At 40.9% G+C, this 11909-nt stretch overlaps 1 protein-coding gene across 1 annotated transcript in view; it reads left to right on the top strand.

The window, feature by feature from the left end:
- Positions 1 to 9235, top strand: part of ADGRG7 (adhesion G protein-coupled receptor G7) — a 28496-nt gene extending 19261 nt beyond the window's left edge. Inside the window, 5 exon segments of the mRNA XM_075766827.1 lie at positions 1125 to 1489; positions 3080 to 3161; positions 5242 to 5403; positions 6402 to 6558; positions 7776 to 9235. Of these exon segments, the coding sequence (XP_075622942.1) occupies positions 1125 to 1489; positions 3080 to 3161; positions 5242 to 5403; positions 6402 to 6558; positions 7776 to 8000 (991 nt within the window). The 3' untranslated portion in view covers positions 8001 to 9235.
- Positions 9236 to 11909: the final 2674 nt, after the last annotated feature.

Consider the following 11909-nt stretch of genomic DNA (forward strand, 5'->3'; position numbering starts at 1 on the left):
CCCTAGCCAGGCAGTTGACAACACAGACCCAACACTGTGTTATTGCTGCACTGGTCCATGCTACAAGTTGAGGTGTTTAGTTCATTGCTCTCACTTAATACTCGGCTTTAAAAATGTGTAACAGTATTCCACCACCAGCATGACCCCCTTTTTATTTTCCTGTATGCCCTGTACCTTGGTATTACAATGTCTAATCAGTTATCCTTCTTCTAGCCAGTTACCAATATGCCTGTTATGTTGGTGCCTTGGTTTAAGGCTAGTCATTTCAGCCCACTGCCCTATCACTTAGACTTTTAGCATTCATGTAGAAGCATACATGTTGTTCCTCAGGTTCTCTTGTTGCTATCCTATCTAAACATTACTGTGCTTTCTGTTGCCTGTTTGATAGTTTCCATACTCTATTGCCTTCTGTTTACAAAATGTCTGTAAAGAACAGATGATTTCAAAGCACCGTGATTATACAGCAGTGTAGTTTATGTACACTGCTTGTGCTACAGTTTTATTGTGAGTGACTTAATTCAAAGCAAACTTCCTTGATGGATGTGGCTGTGATTAATGGTGTCATGTGATTCCCCCTTGAACGAGGAGCAAAGTCATTGCAACAGAGTTGTAGTTATCGTAGATGAATGCATGTTTCTCATCCTGCTTGCACTAATGGAGATTTGGAGCAATTCCATCAAGGTCAATGTATTTAAGATTGCAGGAGCTTCCAGACTCTGCCTTTTAAATGCATTTATAAGACCATTTGGAAGTGGAGATTTATTATTCTCTTGTACCTTGAAGAGTGTTTAGAAATACCTGTCTTATGCTATTTCACCTCTTAACACTGAAGAAAAGGATTCTAAAAAGAAAAATGCATACCAACTGCTGTTGGGAAAGGCCCAGTCCTAAAAGGTGCTGGGTGTTCTCTATTCTAGTTGAAATCAGACAAAACTGATGGTTGCTAAGTTGTCTGAGAGTAATGACAGTGTAGAATTCTGCAAACAAGTTATTGCTTTGTTTTCTCTCTGTATTAAAGACTGCACACTCTAGCTTGCTTTTAATATCAATTGAAATGAGGAAATATTTTATAATTTTTCTTATTTAGCTCTACCTTTTTCTCCTAAATGTATTCCTGCCAATACGAAAACTTGAAAGTCATCTGTAACATGGATGTTAGTGAGTCTCTGTTTCTCTATGCTCATTTTTAACATCATCTTCATCTCTGGAATTGAAAACCAAAATGCCAGGAATAACAGCAGTGACACCACCAGCCATTACCAGCTATACCTTCCTTATGATACTGCCAGTAACACCTTACTCACATCTGACATGTTAGATCCTCCCACAGACTCCTGGTGTACAGCCGTGGCTGTCCTACCGCACTATTTTTTGTTGGCGACATTTATGTGGACAGCACTCAATTCTGCACAGTTGTAATTACTGCTGCTTAGAGCCATGAAGCCCCTGCCTGGACACTTCCTCGTAACCATGTCAGTAATCGGATGGGGTAAGATTTAAAGTCATATATAAGTCGTATCTCTTACCAAAGTATCAGTACATAGTACATTCAGGGAGAGTTGTAAAGATAGGAGATCATTAGAGAGCAATTATAATCAGTGTCTCTCTGGTTTAGCACAATGCAATTTAATAAATAGTCTCCCGTTACTGCTCACACTACTAGTATAAACTGAGCTTGCTTTCATTGTCCTGATATGACATTGACACTGAAAGCTTGTTCACTGGCACAGCAACATGGGTCCGTCGTGTGCGGGAGAAATTTTCACGTTAATCAAGGCATTCAACAATCTGTTTCTGTCAACGAAGTATAAAATCTTTCAGACATGGTGATTGCATATATGGACTCAAATTCTTCGTTTAGATATCTCTGAGATTCCTCATGACCTCAGCCGGAGCCTTGCAAGCAAGGAGTGACTGACATTATTTGTTACATATTATTTATTAATAAGCAAAGAACACATTCTTAAGTCAGTACAGCAGTTAGCATCAACACTGCAAACTGAAAGGCAAGTACAGCAGTTAGCAGAAACACTGCAAGACAAATGCCCACTAGGTAAAGTAAAAATCTCAGCCTCCTTGAAGAAAGTCTTCTAATACAGTGTACAGGAATACCTGCCTTTTCCACGTTATGTAGCCAGCTTGTGTGGTGTGTTGTTTCTGGTGGCATCTACCAAGCAGTTTTAGATCCTGATTGTTCCATTGTTATGTTTTGTATTTGGGTGGAAGTAGATGCAATTCCTCTAAAACTGTTAGAATTTGGACTGCATGTGCAAGTCAGAAAATGTTCAGCAAAAACTGCTCAGCTACACATCACTGTGCTCCGTGTATATTCACATGATAGCACAGCATTAGGTTCTTCATTGTGCCCTGTGACTAGTTACGCATGTCCAAAATAGCACCATTCTGACTCATTGCTTTTCACATCTACTTTGAGAGCACAGCAAATATGTTGCAGTCTGGAATATCTCTATTAGGGCTGAAGGAGGAACAGACTTTTAAGAAGCATGTTTATTTCCCAGATACAAACTTGTGTGGGAGGCTCCTTCCCATGAGATGTACTGCTTAGCAAACAGGTAGGCAGGAGACATGGAAGAGAGGAAGTGAAGCAAAGGCATGGAGGAGGCAAACCCATACCGCCATGCTTCTTGGAGGGCAAAAGTTATGCTCTGCATCAGGCTGGTATGAAATGTAATGGTGCTTGGTGCAGAATTTCCTTAAATTAGTTTCTCACTGCTGACGAGAGGGTAGGATTGCACAGCTGTGATGAGGGAGTCAGCTACAGCACAGGAAGGAGTTTGCTCTGTCACCATTGGCGTTGTCTCTGGAAGCTGTGTTGAAGCTCTTTTATGGCAAAAATCAGCAAGTCATGGACATGAGCTGTCCTCAGAAAAATAGTGCTCACAACCCTCAGTCCTGCCTTTTCTTTAGGCTACAGAAAACCCACTTAGCTTAGTGCAAGGCAGATGAAACAGAGTTCTTAAAATCTATGGATTTTAGGAGGCAAGAAGCTATTTCTGTGGAAGGGAGGTATGTCTATGCAACCAAACATTAAATTGCTAATGTCTCTCCTATTAACTAGGAATCCCTGCTTTAGTAATTGCAATAACACTTGGAGCTACTTACAGAGAAGGAAAAGCTTTAAACTACCGACAGGGAGAATTGTAAGTTCATGTATTATTACAACATTTGCTATCCCCTACCTTTTGTGATGGCTTACTATTAATACAATTGTAGATTTATTGTTGGTATACTATTTTGCTGTGTTGGTTTTGCGTGGCAAGGTTTTGGTAGCGGGAGGGCTACAGGGGTGGCTTCTGTGAGAAGCTGCTAGAAGCTTCCCCTGTGTCTGATAGAGCCAATGCCAGCCGGCTCCAAGACGGACCCGCCGCTGGCCAAGGCCAAGCCAATCAGCGCCTCTGTGATAACATATTTAAGAAAGAGAAAAACACTTAGAGAGCGCTTTTGCAGCCAGAGAGAGGAGTGAGAAGATGTAAGAACATCTGCAGACACCAAGGTCAGTGCAGAAGGAGGGGGAGGAGGTGCTCCAGGCACCAGAGCAAGATTCCCCTGCAGCCCGTGGTGAAGACCATGGTGAGGCAGGCTGTCCCCCTGCAGCCCATGGAGGGAGGATGAGGGGGTGTAGCGATTCCACCTGCAGCCCGTGGAGGACCCCACGCTGGAGCAGGTGGAGACACCTGAAGGAGGCTGTGACCCCGTGGGAAGCCCACGCTGGAGCAAGCTCCTGGCAGGACCTGTGGATCCATGGAGAGAGGAGCCCACGCCAGAGCAGGTTTGCTGACAGGACTTGTGACCCCGTGGGGGACCCACACTGGAGCAGTTCATGAAGGTCTGCACCCCGTGGAGGAGACTCACGTTGGAGAAGGCCGTGAAGGACTGTCTCCCGTGAGAGGGACCCCACGCTGGAGCGGGGGAACGATGAGTCCTCCCCCTGAGGATGAAGAAGCGGCAGAAACACCGCGTGAGGAACTGACCGTAACCCCCACTCCCCGTCCCCCTGTGCCGCTGGGGGGGGCGGAGGTTGAAGCCGGGAGTGAAGTTGAGCCCGGGAAGATGGGAGGGGTGGGGGGAGGTGTTTTTTAAGATTTGGTTTTATTTCTCATTCCTCTACTCTGTTTTGCTTAGTAATAAATAAGATGAATTCCCTCTCTAAGTTCGGTCTGTTTTGCTCGTGATGATAATTAGAGAATGATCTCTCCCTGTCCTTATCTCGACCCGTAAGTTTTTTTTTCATTGTACCTTTTCTCCCCTGTCTAATGAAAGAGGGGAGTGATAGAGCGGCTCTGGTGGGCACCTGGCCCTCAGCCAGGGTCAACCCACCACATTTGCATATCTAAGTACTTAGAAGAAAACAAAATTCTTCATTCAAGCTAAATATTCACTGTAAGGAATTGCAGTTTTTCCTCACTAAGGATTTAGGGTACTGGATTCGTATCTGCCTTGAATCCTCCTCCTTCAAACAGAAGCTGTAGATGCTCTTAGCCAAACTGAAATTCAAGACCATCATTTAAGTAAATAACTGCATTTCAGTGCCTAAACTTAATCCTCCCATTATTTAAAATCTTTCTGGCCAACATAACTATATCTCTATTTACCCCATGGTTTTGGTATTGGTATTCATTTGAGTGCCTGCATACCAAAGCAGGCTATCAGTCTTACAATGTACCTTGGTGATAGTGGGCGATACAGAACAAAGATAGACTTCTTTCAGAAATGTAAACATAAACCCCCTTCCACATGGTGGCAATCTTATGATACTCATTTAGGGAGTGTTGACTTCTGACTTGAGATTATTTGGCAATGAAAACAAAGAGGTAAAGATTATTGCCTGATAAGCCTGTCCTCCTGAAGCTGCCCCTGGTTTTGTTTCAACCTTTGTCCATTAGGTCTCCCCTACTACTCTTTAGCTCTATTATAATAAATACTCTAAAGATAAACTTGCATATGGTGGGCAGATATCTATTTGGTTAGCTATATTGCACCTTATTATATTTCTCTATGCCGTTTGTTTGATAAATCATTGCATTCCCCAGGGAAAGCGAAGCGTGATTGAAAGCCCTCAGTTCTCAAGGAATGGTTGCCTTTCAGAGATAGGTTAACAAGACCTAGAAAACCCTACAAAGTCTTTCAGGATGAAACGTGAAACATAATTTTGTTCCATTTTGGTATTCTGAATAATGTGTCTAACAAATCTTTTGAAATGGCTTCTCTTTATATTAAAAGTTGCTGGCTTGCAGCACTGGATCAAATTCAGAATTTTAGTGTGCAAAATCCCATGTTGTGGTCATTCCTTTTGCCAGTAGCACTCATACTCCTGTTCAACATCATCATCTTCATCAAGATCAGCGTCTCTGTGATATGGAAGAAGAATGAGAATTTGACAAGGTGAGATGGAATAGGACTCCTCAGATCTTTCAGCAAATGTATTCCTCGGTCTCTTGTCACCAGCTCAGACTTTTGTGTCACAAACTCAGATTTTTCACAAAATCTTTTGTTTTAAAGAAATGGATACTTAAATCAGTCAAACAACGAATTCCATTGTTGTGATGGGTCAGACTTCAAGTGCGTATCAATGAACACATTTCAGGCTTTTGCCCCCTTTTTTTTTTGGTTGCAGCGTCACTCGACTTCAATGAAAGTTACCCCCGCCTTAAATCCATGTAAGTGAGAGCAGAGCTGGGTCCAAACAAATGAGAATTATGAATTTCTTAGCACATCTGAACATCAGGCCAGTTCTCTAACAGCTTTGAAGCAGATTTACTTGCTCAGTTTTACATCAACACTCCATGCATTGTCAAAGGCCGAGTATCACAAACTCTGCAGTGTACATTGTATTAGTTAAAAGTGGATTGCTTTAATTTTTGTTAATCCCACAGAACTGATCTGTTCAACAAAATTTTGTAGCATTTCTTCATTCCTTTTATGTACAATTTTCATGGCTGCAGCAAACAAAATACCTTATCTCTGACTCCCCTCAGCCTTGACAGAAACTGGATATCCAAACTTCACTGGCAGCTTATTCTTATATTGAAAATTAAGCACATTTGGATTGAAGTTATAAGCATTCTAAAAAGCTTACAATAGTTAATATGCCAATTTCAAATGCTTCTTGCTGCCTTAGTAAACCTCACTTTTTTTATTAAAGATATATCCAAGCAACATACTCCAAACATAGATTATTCTGATAAACTTGGTTAGATTTTGTTTTCTGGGTTTCTTCTCTGGATGATACACCAAACAAATGTAGGGAGGTGTATGCTCCCAACTCACCTGAATAACACATCTTTGCAATATAGGCCTGAATAAATAGAAAGTTTAAAGCTCAAAAAGATATTAAATGGTACAGAGAAATATTTAATAGCTTTTTGTGTGTGTATTTCTAGGAATAAAGAGGATTCATTTATGAAAAAGATGATTGGCATTATCGCTATAGTGGTAGTGCTTGGAATCACCTGGACGATAGGCTACCTCATGTTAATAAGTCATGAAGAAACAAGTCTTGTCTTCAGCTATCTGTTCTGCATTTTGAATGCTACCCAGGTAAAGTATTTAGCAATTCTGAGACCAATAATCGAGATAATGAAAAAAACCAACCCGGATTTATTTATAGCTTGGTATAGCCTGGAAACTTCTTGGAAAACAGTTATAGGGATTCAGAATTTTTGTTCAGAAAGGGATGCTATCCTTCTGATCTGTCACTCATAAAATTCTTCCCATTGTGCAAATCAAGGTGGGCGTTAATTCAAGGTCACCACAGAAAAGACCTTCCTGTCTGAGAGGCTTTTCTTATACCAAATCATATATAAAATTACATTCAGAATGAATATCAGGAAAAAACTTCTGCATCAGCTATGGGAAAGAGTCCCCGGGAAGTAACTAGAGCTTCACGGCTTCAGACCTTTCCTTTGACAATGATCCTGGATAAAAGCCTCAGGAAAGTGCCTGTCTCTTGTTCCCCCATGGCCCTGCTGGATTCTTGGCTTTATACTCATATAGGGCATGTGAAGTATGAAGTACTTAGCGTAATGGATCCTTCATTATTACACTGAGTATTTTCTACAAAACAGCCAACTGGAAATGTGAAAATCCCCCATCCCCAAATATTAAGCTGTTTACTATCAGTTCGATCTACTGAAAACTGAGGGCCTGTACACCAGTGGCGATCAGATCTGCAAACTCTTTGTGCAAAAAGTCCTGAAGTGATTACTACTACACTGATGGGTGGATTATATCTGTGATTTAAAACTCAAATCATGAACAGGGAAGAGAGATCCATTTATTTTAAACCATGAGCCTTTAGGGTTTTTATTTTTTGTTTCTTTTTTTTAACTAACGATACTCCTGAGTAATCCTTGAAATGAGAATTTAGAAGAACAGGTATAGAAATTTTGAAGTCCTGCTTCCCTCTGTGTGTGTCTGATGGAAATGCTGATAGGGCACACCAGCCACATTTAATGCTTATGGCATGCTCAAGCAGGTCTTACCTTCATCCTATCTAGCAGAGGGTAATAATACAATCCTGAGACATGCTAGCTAAGCCATTACAATGTGCAAATGAAGCAACTACAGTTGCAAATCCCTAGTTACATGGAATAATTTTCCTATCGGAAGTACTTTTTGTATTTAAAAGTATTAATGTCATTTTTAGTGGCTACTGAAAATTGTTTTGTGGTTGTTCTTCAAGTCAAATAATACTGACTAAATTTTTCTGGTTTTATCAGCAAATTATTAACTCCACACTTTCATCTATCCTACAGGGACTTCAGATTTGTATTCTGTATACTTTCAGATCACCAATCTTCAAGAAAAATGTTTCTGAAGTATTTCCTGTTTTCTGGCTGTGACAGGTACCACAGTATCTGCATTCAAAAACTTACTACGTTTCAAAATCACAGCCTGCAAAACATTCACAGGAAACTTTCAGATCAACCCAGACTTTTTCAGAGAGTATTTCCTTGTCTACCTTCCCTAACTGGAGTTAGAAACCTGTAAATATGTGAAATATAATCCTGCATTTTTCATGGTTTATGTCGATCTCACAGGTATCTTGCATGATGGACATACTACTCGAGCTGCAGGTAGCTTGGAATAGATCATAAGCCAAGACCACCAGAAGTCAAAAGTAGGACCACAGGCTAGCAAGGCTGTGTGATTGTTAAGCAGCAATGAAGTGCTAGACCCTCTTGATACTATTTGTACTGTGTGACACTGAGGAAGGTCTTTGAAAGGATTTGAGGTTATTATAGTTTAATATTACAGTACAGATGTATGGAAGTTGCTCTATTCATGTCTTTCTCATTTTTCAGGCCTGTTGAACATGTTTACCTAGCCTCTGCGCTGTAGCTCTCCTCTCCCTTTTGTAAGAACTATTTCAATTTAATTAGAAACCAAAAGGTAAACCAACAAACAGCACAGTTCTTACTGGCTCTAGGTCCAAATTCTACTTACTACTTCTATAATATCTTGGCTTGGTCTTTACAGAAGTTGTGGATGTCCCCTCCCTGGAAGTGTTCAAGGCCAGCTTGGACGGGGCTTTGGGCAACCTGGTCTAGCGGAGGGTGTCCCTGCCTGTGGCAGGGGGGTTGGAACTACAGGATCTTTAAGGTCCTTTCTAGCCCAAACCATCCTATGATTCTAAGAAAATCTGTATCTTAGAATGGTCTTTTAAATTTCTCAGCTAAAACTTCTTTACTATAAATGGTAATTAGACAAAATATTATGTTTTCATATGAGAAAATGGAAGAAAAAAGTTAGATGCTTGAAGAAACAGGCTAGGAAAGAAATTCTTTATACATATGTAACATAGATCCTATTCACACCACCCCAGCTTTAGCCTGTGATAGGAAGCATTTCCTCTTTTGGAGGCAGGTGGGTGTTGCCAGAATAGCAGCTGAAGTGCTTCAGCTAGCATCCTGCTCTGAACTGACTTTCTCTCTGTCTCTCTGTCCTTTGACTTTATGGGCAGCTTGGAAGAGGGGCCCTTGACCTAGGCATTAAGAGTTTCATCTCTAAACTTTGGCTATAAGTAAATATACACCCTCCCCCTTCTCCATCCACCTTTTATTAAGATTATTCATTATGAAAAGGTTAAAAGCAATGTCAAAGGGACAGGGGAGAAGAGTTTCTGGATGTTTAAGTGAGGCATAAGGGAAAAGAAGAGTACCTTGATGGAAGGAAGAGTATGGCGGCTTGAACACAATGGGTGTGTGAAGTGCAAGCTGCTCTTCCCAGTTCGTGACTCCGAGCAAAGCCGTAAGGGCCACTGCACTGGGTTCTTGTCTAACGAATGGGAATAGTTATACTGACTCATCCCATTCTCCCCTGTGTGAGAAAAAAGCCTGAGAAATTTAGACAGGTAATTTGTAAAAACATTATTTCTTTATTCTGTTCTCTGAACAAATATATTGGTATGTTTTGCCATCTCTGGTTTTAATAAAATAAGAACACCACGTTGGATTTTAAATAATCTGGTTTAAGAAGTACGGTCAGATTTGCCTCCCGCTTTCATTTTTTCTGAAAATCAATGTGGTGTGTTTTGAAACTTCCAAGCTGCTTGAAATAAGGTCACAGGCATGATTCAGCATGTCATGACTGAATATTTGGGCATCATACATGAGACTTTCTGAATGTCTTCACAGAATTGTTTCATCAGTCCTGAAAAGTTCTCCATGTCTTAGAAATCCATGCTCTATCAAGCAGAAAATAAGTGCTCTTTAGCATTGATAAGTCTTCAAAAAGAGCAGTCACATCAGTTCATCGCCAGTGCTCCAGAAAAGGCAGAGAAGGTCATTAAAAGTTATCTAGGAAAGGTAATTCATACTGTGTTTTTGGAACAAGAAGTTTATGTTTTTATTGGCATCTATTTTTTATTTGTAAATCAAATGCATAATACCTGCTTTTGTCAATACCTTCAATTTCATTGAAGAAAGAGTATTTTAGAAATTATAGTGTGGTTTAGGAAGGATGATATTTGATTGTGTAGTAAAACACAGCTAGGCACTGTGAGGATGGCTCCTTCAATGAATGGTATTTTCTAGTCTGTGATATTTTTCTCCACAAACAAGAATATTCTCTAAAGCACATCCCATTTAATTTTGAACACAGATCTTTTAAAAAACTAATAAATATGCCTCCATATTATACCAAAAAACAAACAAAAAAACCCCAAAGAAAAATTTGAAGTATTGAATTGGAAAAGTGTGGACTTTTTAAACATCCTGTATCTAAGTATTTCAGATGTTAATAAAATGCTGTTATAGCCAACACTGAGCATGTCTCACCTAACATAAAACATTTTCAGCATAAAACTCCCATAAATTTTTACATTTTATGGCTTTTTTCATTCAGGGAATCTTAATTTCAAAAATGGAACAAAGCAAAATAGTCTTTTTCAGGTTATATGCTTAATTGTTACAGGAACAACAGTTCAGCTCTTATCTACACGTGGAATATTTTGATCTTAATAATGTAGTGAACTTTGGTATTCTTTGTGATATGTGGGCTTTAATGATCATGAAGTTTCTTTTTGTCAACACTTTGGAAACACTGCTTTGATAAAGAAATGGCTTGGAGAAGGACTGAATCATCAGTGCAAAGGTATGAAATATGAATGGCAGAGAGTGTAATGGATGGAAAGTACCATTTTCCAGACCTCTTTCTTGTATTTTTTAAAAGTGAAAAGACAAATATTTTTTTCCATTGAAAATGCCCAAATTATTTCCAAATCTTTTCTAATACTTATCAAAGAAACTTCCTGAACTACGCCGCTCCTCCTCCTCAAAATACTTAGAATTAAAAATACGTATCATATTCAGGTTTTTTCACCTCCACTTCAGTGTGAATAACACCTCCTCATTGCTAGTTGGACTTGTTATTACACTCCTCTAAGCAGAGACAAAGAGCTAAGCAAAGGCAAATACTACAAAACTCAAACTCCTATGACTTTTTTCTTGTCCCAGCAGAAATTGCCATTTGGAAGCCTTGCTTTTCCAGACACTAAAGGAAAAGGTGTCTTTTAAGAGGCATCTCTAACTCCAGGAACTAACTAACTACAGTTGTGTTTTAGCTACCTCAGCATAGCTTCTGTCATATGTACTAGCATGTGTAGCTTCACTTATAAATGAAGGCAGCAGAAATCTCAAATATCCTAGAGTCACAGAAGGTCCAGTTCCAGCAGCTCTGTAAGAGGTACCCTTAGCAGTCCATTCTTGCATCTTTAATAGAGAAAACTCAGGAAACCAGCTTCATGTTCATGTTTTTCTCTCTTAGGTGGACAAGCTCTGAATGCAAGGTGAGGGTGCATGGGGATAGTAGAGAATGCCTGGAAGGATAGTCTTTTCGAGGCAATGACTAATTGAGAATGAACAGGCCCTGTGGTGGCTCTGTCTCACAAGTACGGTGGAATTTTATGGCGGATTTTTCATCCCAGCACCGCCAGCCTACGAGTGCGAGGTCAAAGCTTGCATTTCGAAACAAATCCGTCGTTACAGTGCGCTATCTCAACTGTTTACTGTTGTTTCAGCCACATCTCCCATGTTTCGGCTGCGGCTGGACGTGCCACCTGAGGGCCGGGAGAAAGGTCATTCCTCTTACCTCAGGGCTGCGCATCAGACGGGTGACCGGCTTTTGTGTGCCGGGACAAGGGTCTGAAAGGTTTTACCCCAAACTCTGGCTATTTGGTAAATATTTCCGCCGACGGGGGTGGCAGAAACCAGCTGAGGAACACGGACAGCGCGTGACCGGGCCGGGCCGCCACAGCGCCAGCGCGGCGCTACGCCCTCCCCGACACCCACCAACGGCCACGGCTCGCGAGGACAGTAACCGGCCGTGCAGCGGCGCGCACGCCCCCCCCGGACGCGTCGACGCGAAGAGGGAGATGGGGCCCTCGGCGG

The sequence above is a fragment of the Balearica regulorum genome, chromosome 1 (genome assembly GCF_011004875.1).
Source record: "Balearica regulorum gibbericeps isolate bBalReg1 chromosome 1, bBalReg1.pri, whole genome shotgun sequence".
In the NCBI taxonomy this organism is placed as follows: Eukaryota; Metazoa; Chordata; class Aves; order Gruiformes; family Gruidae; genus Balearica; species Balearica regulorum.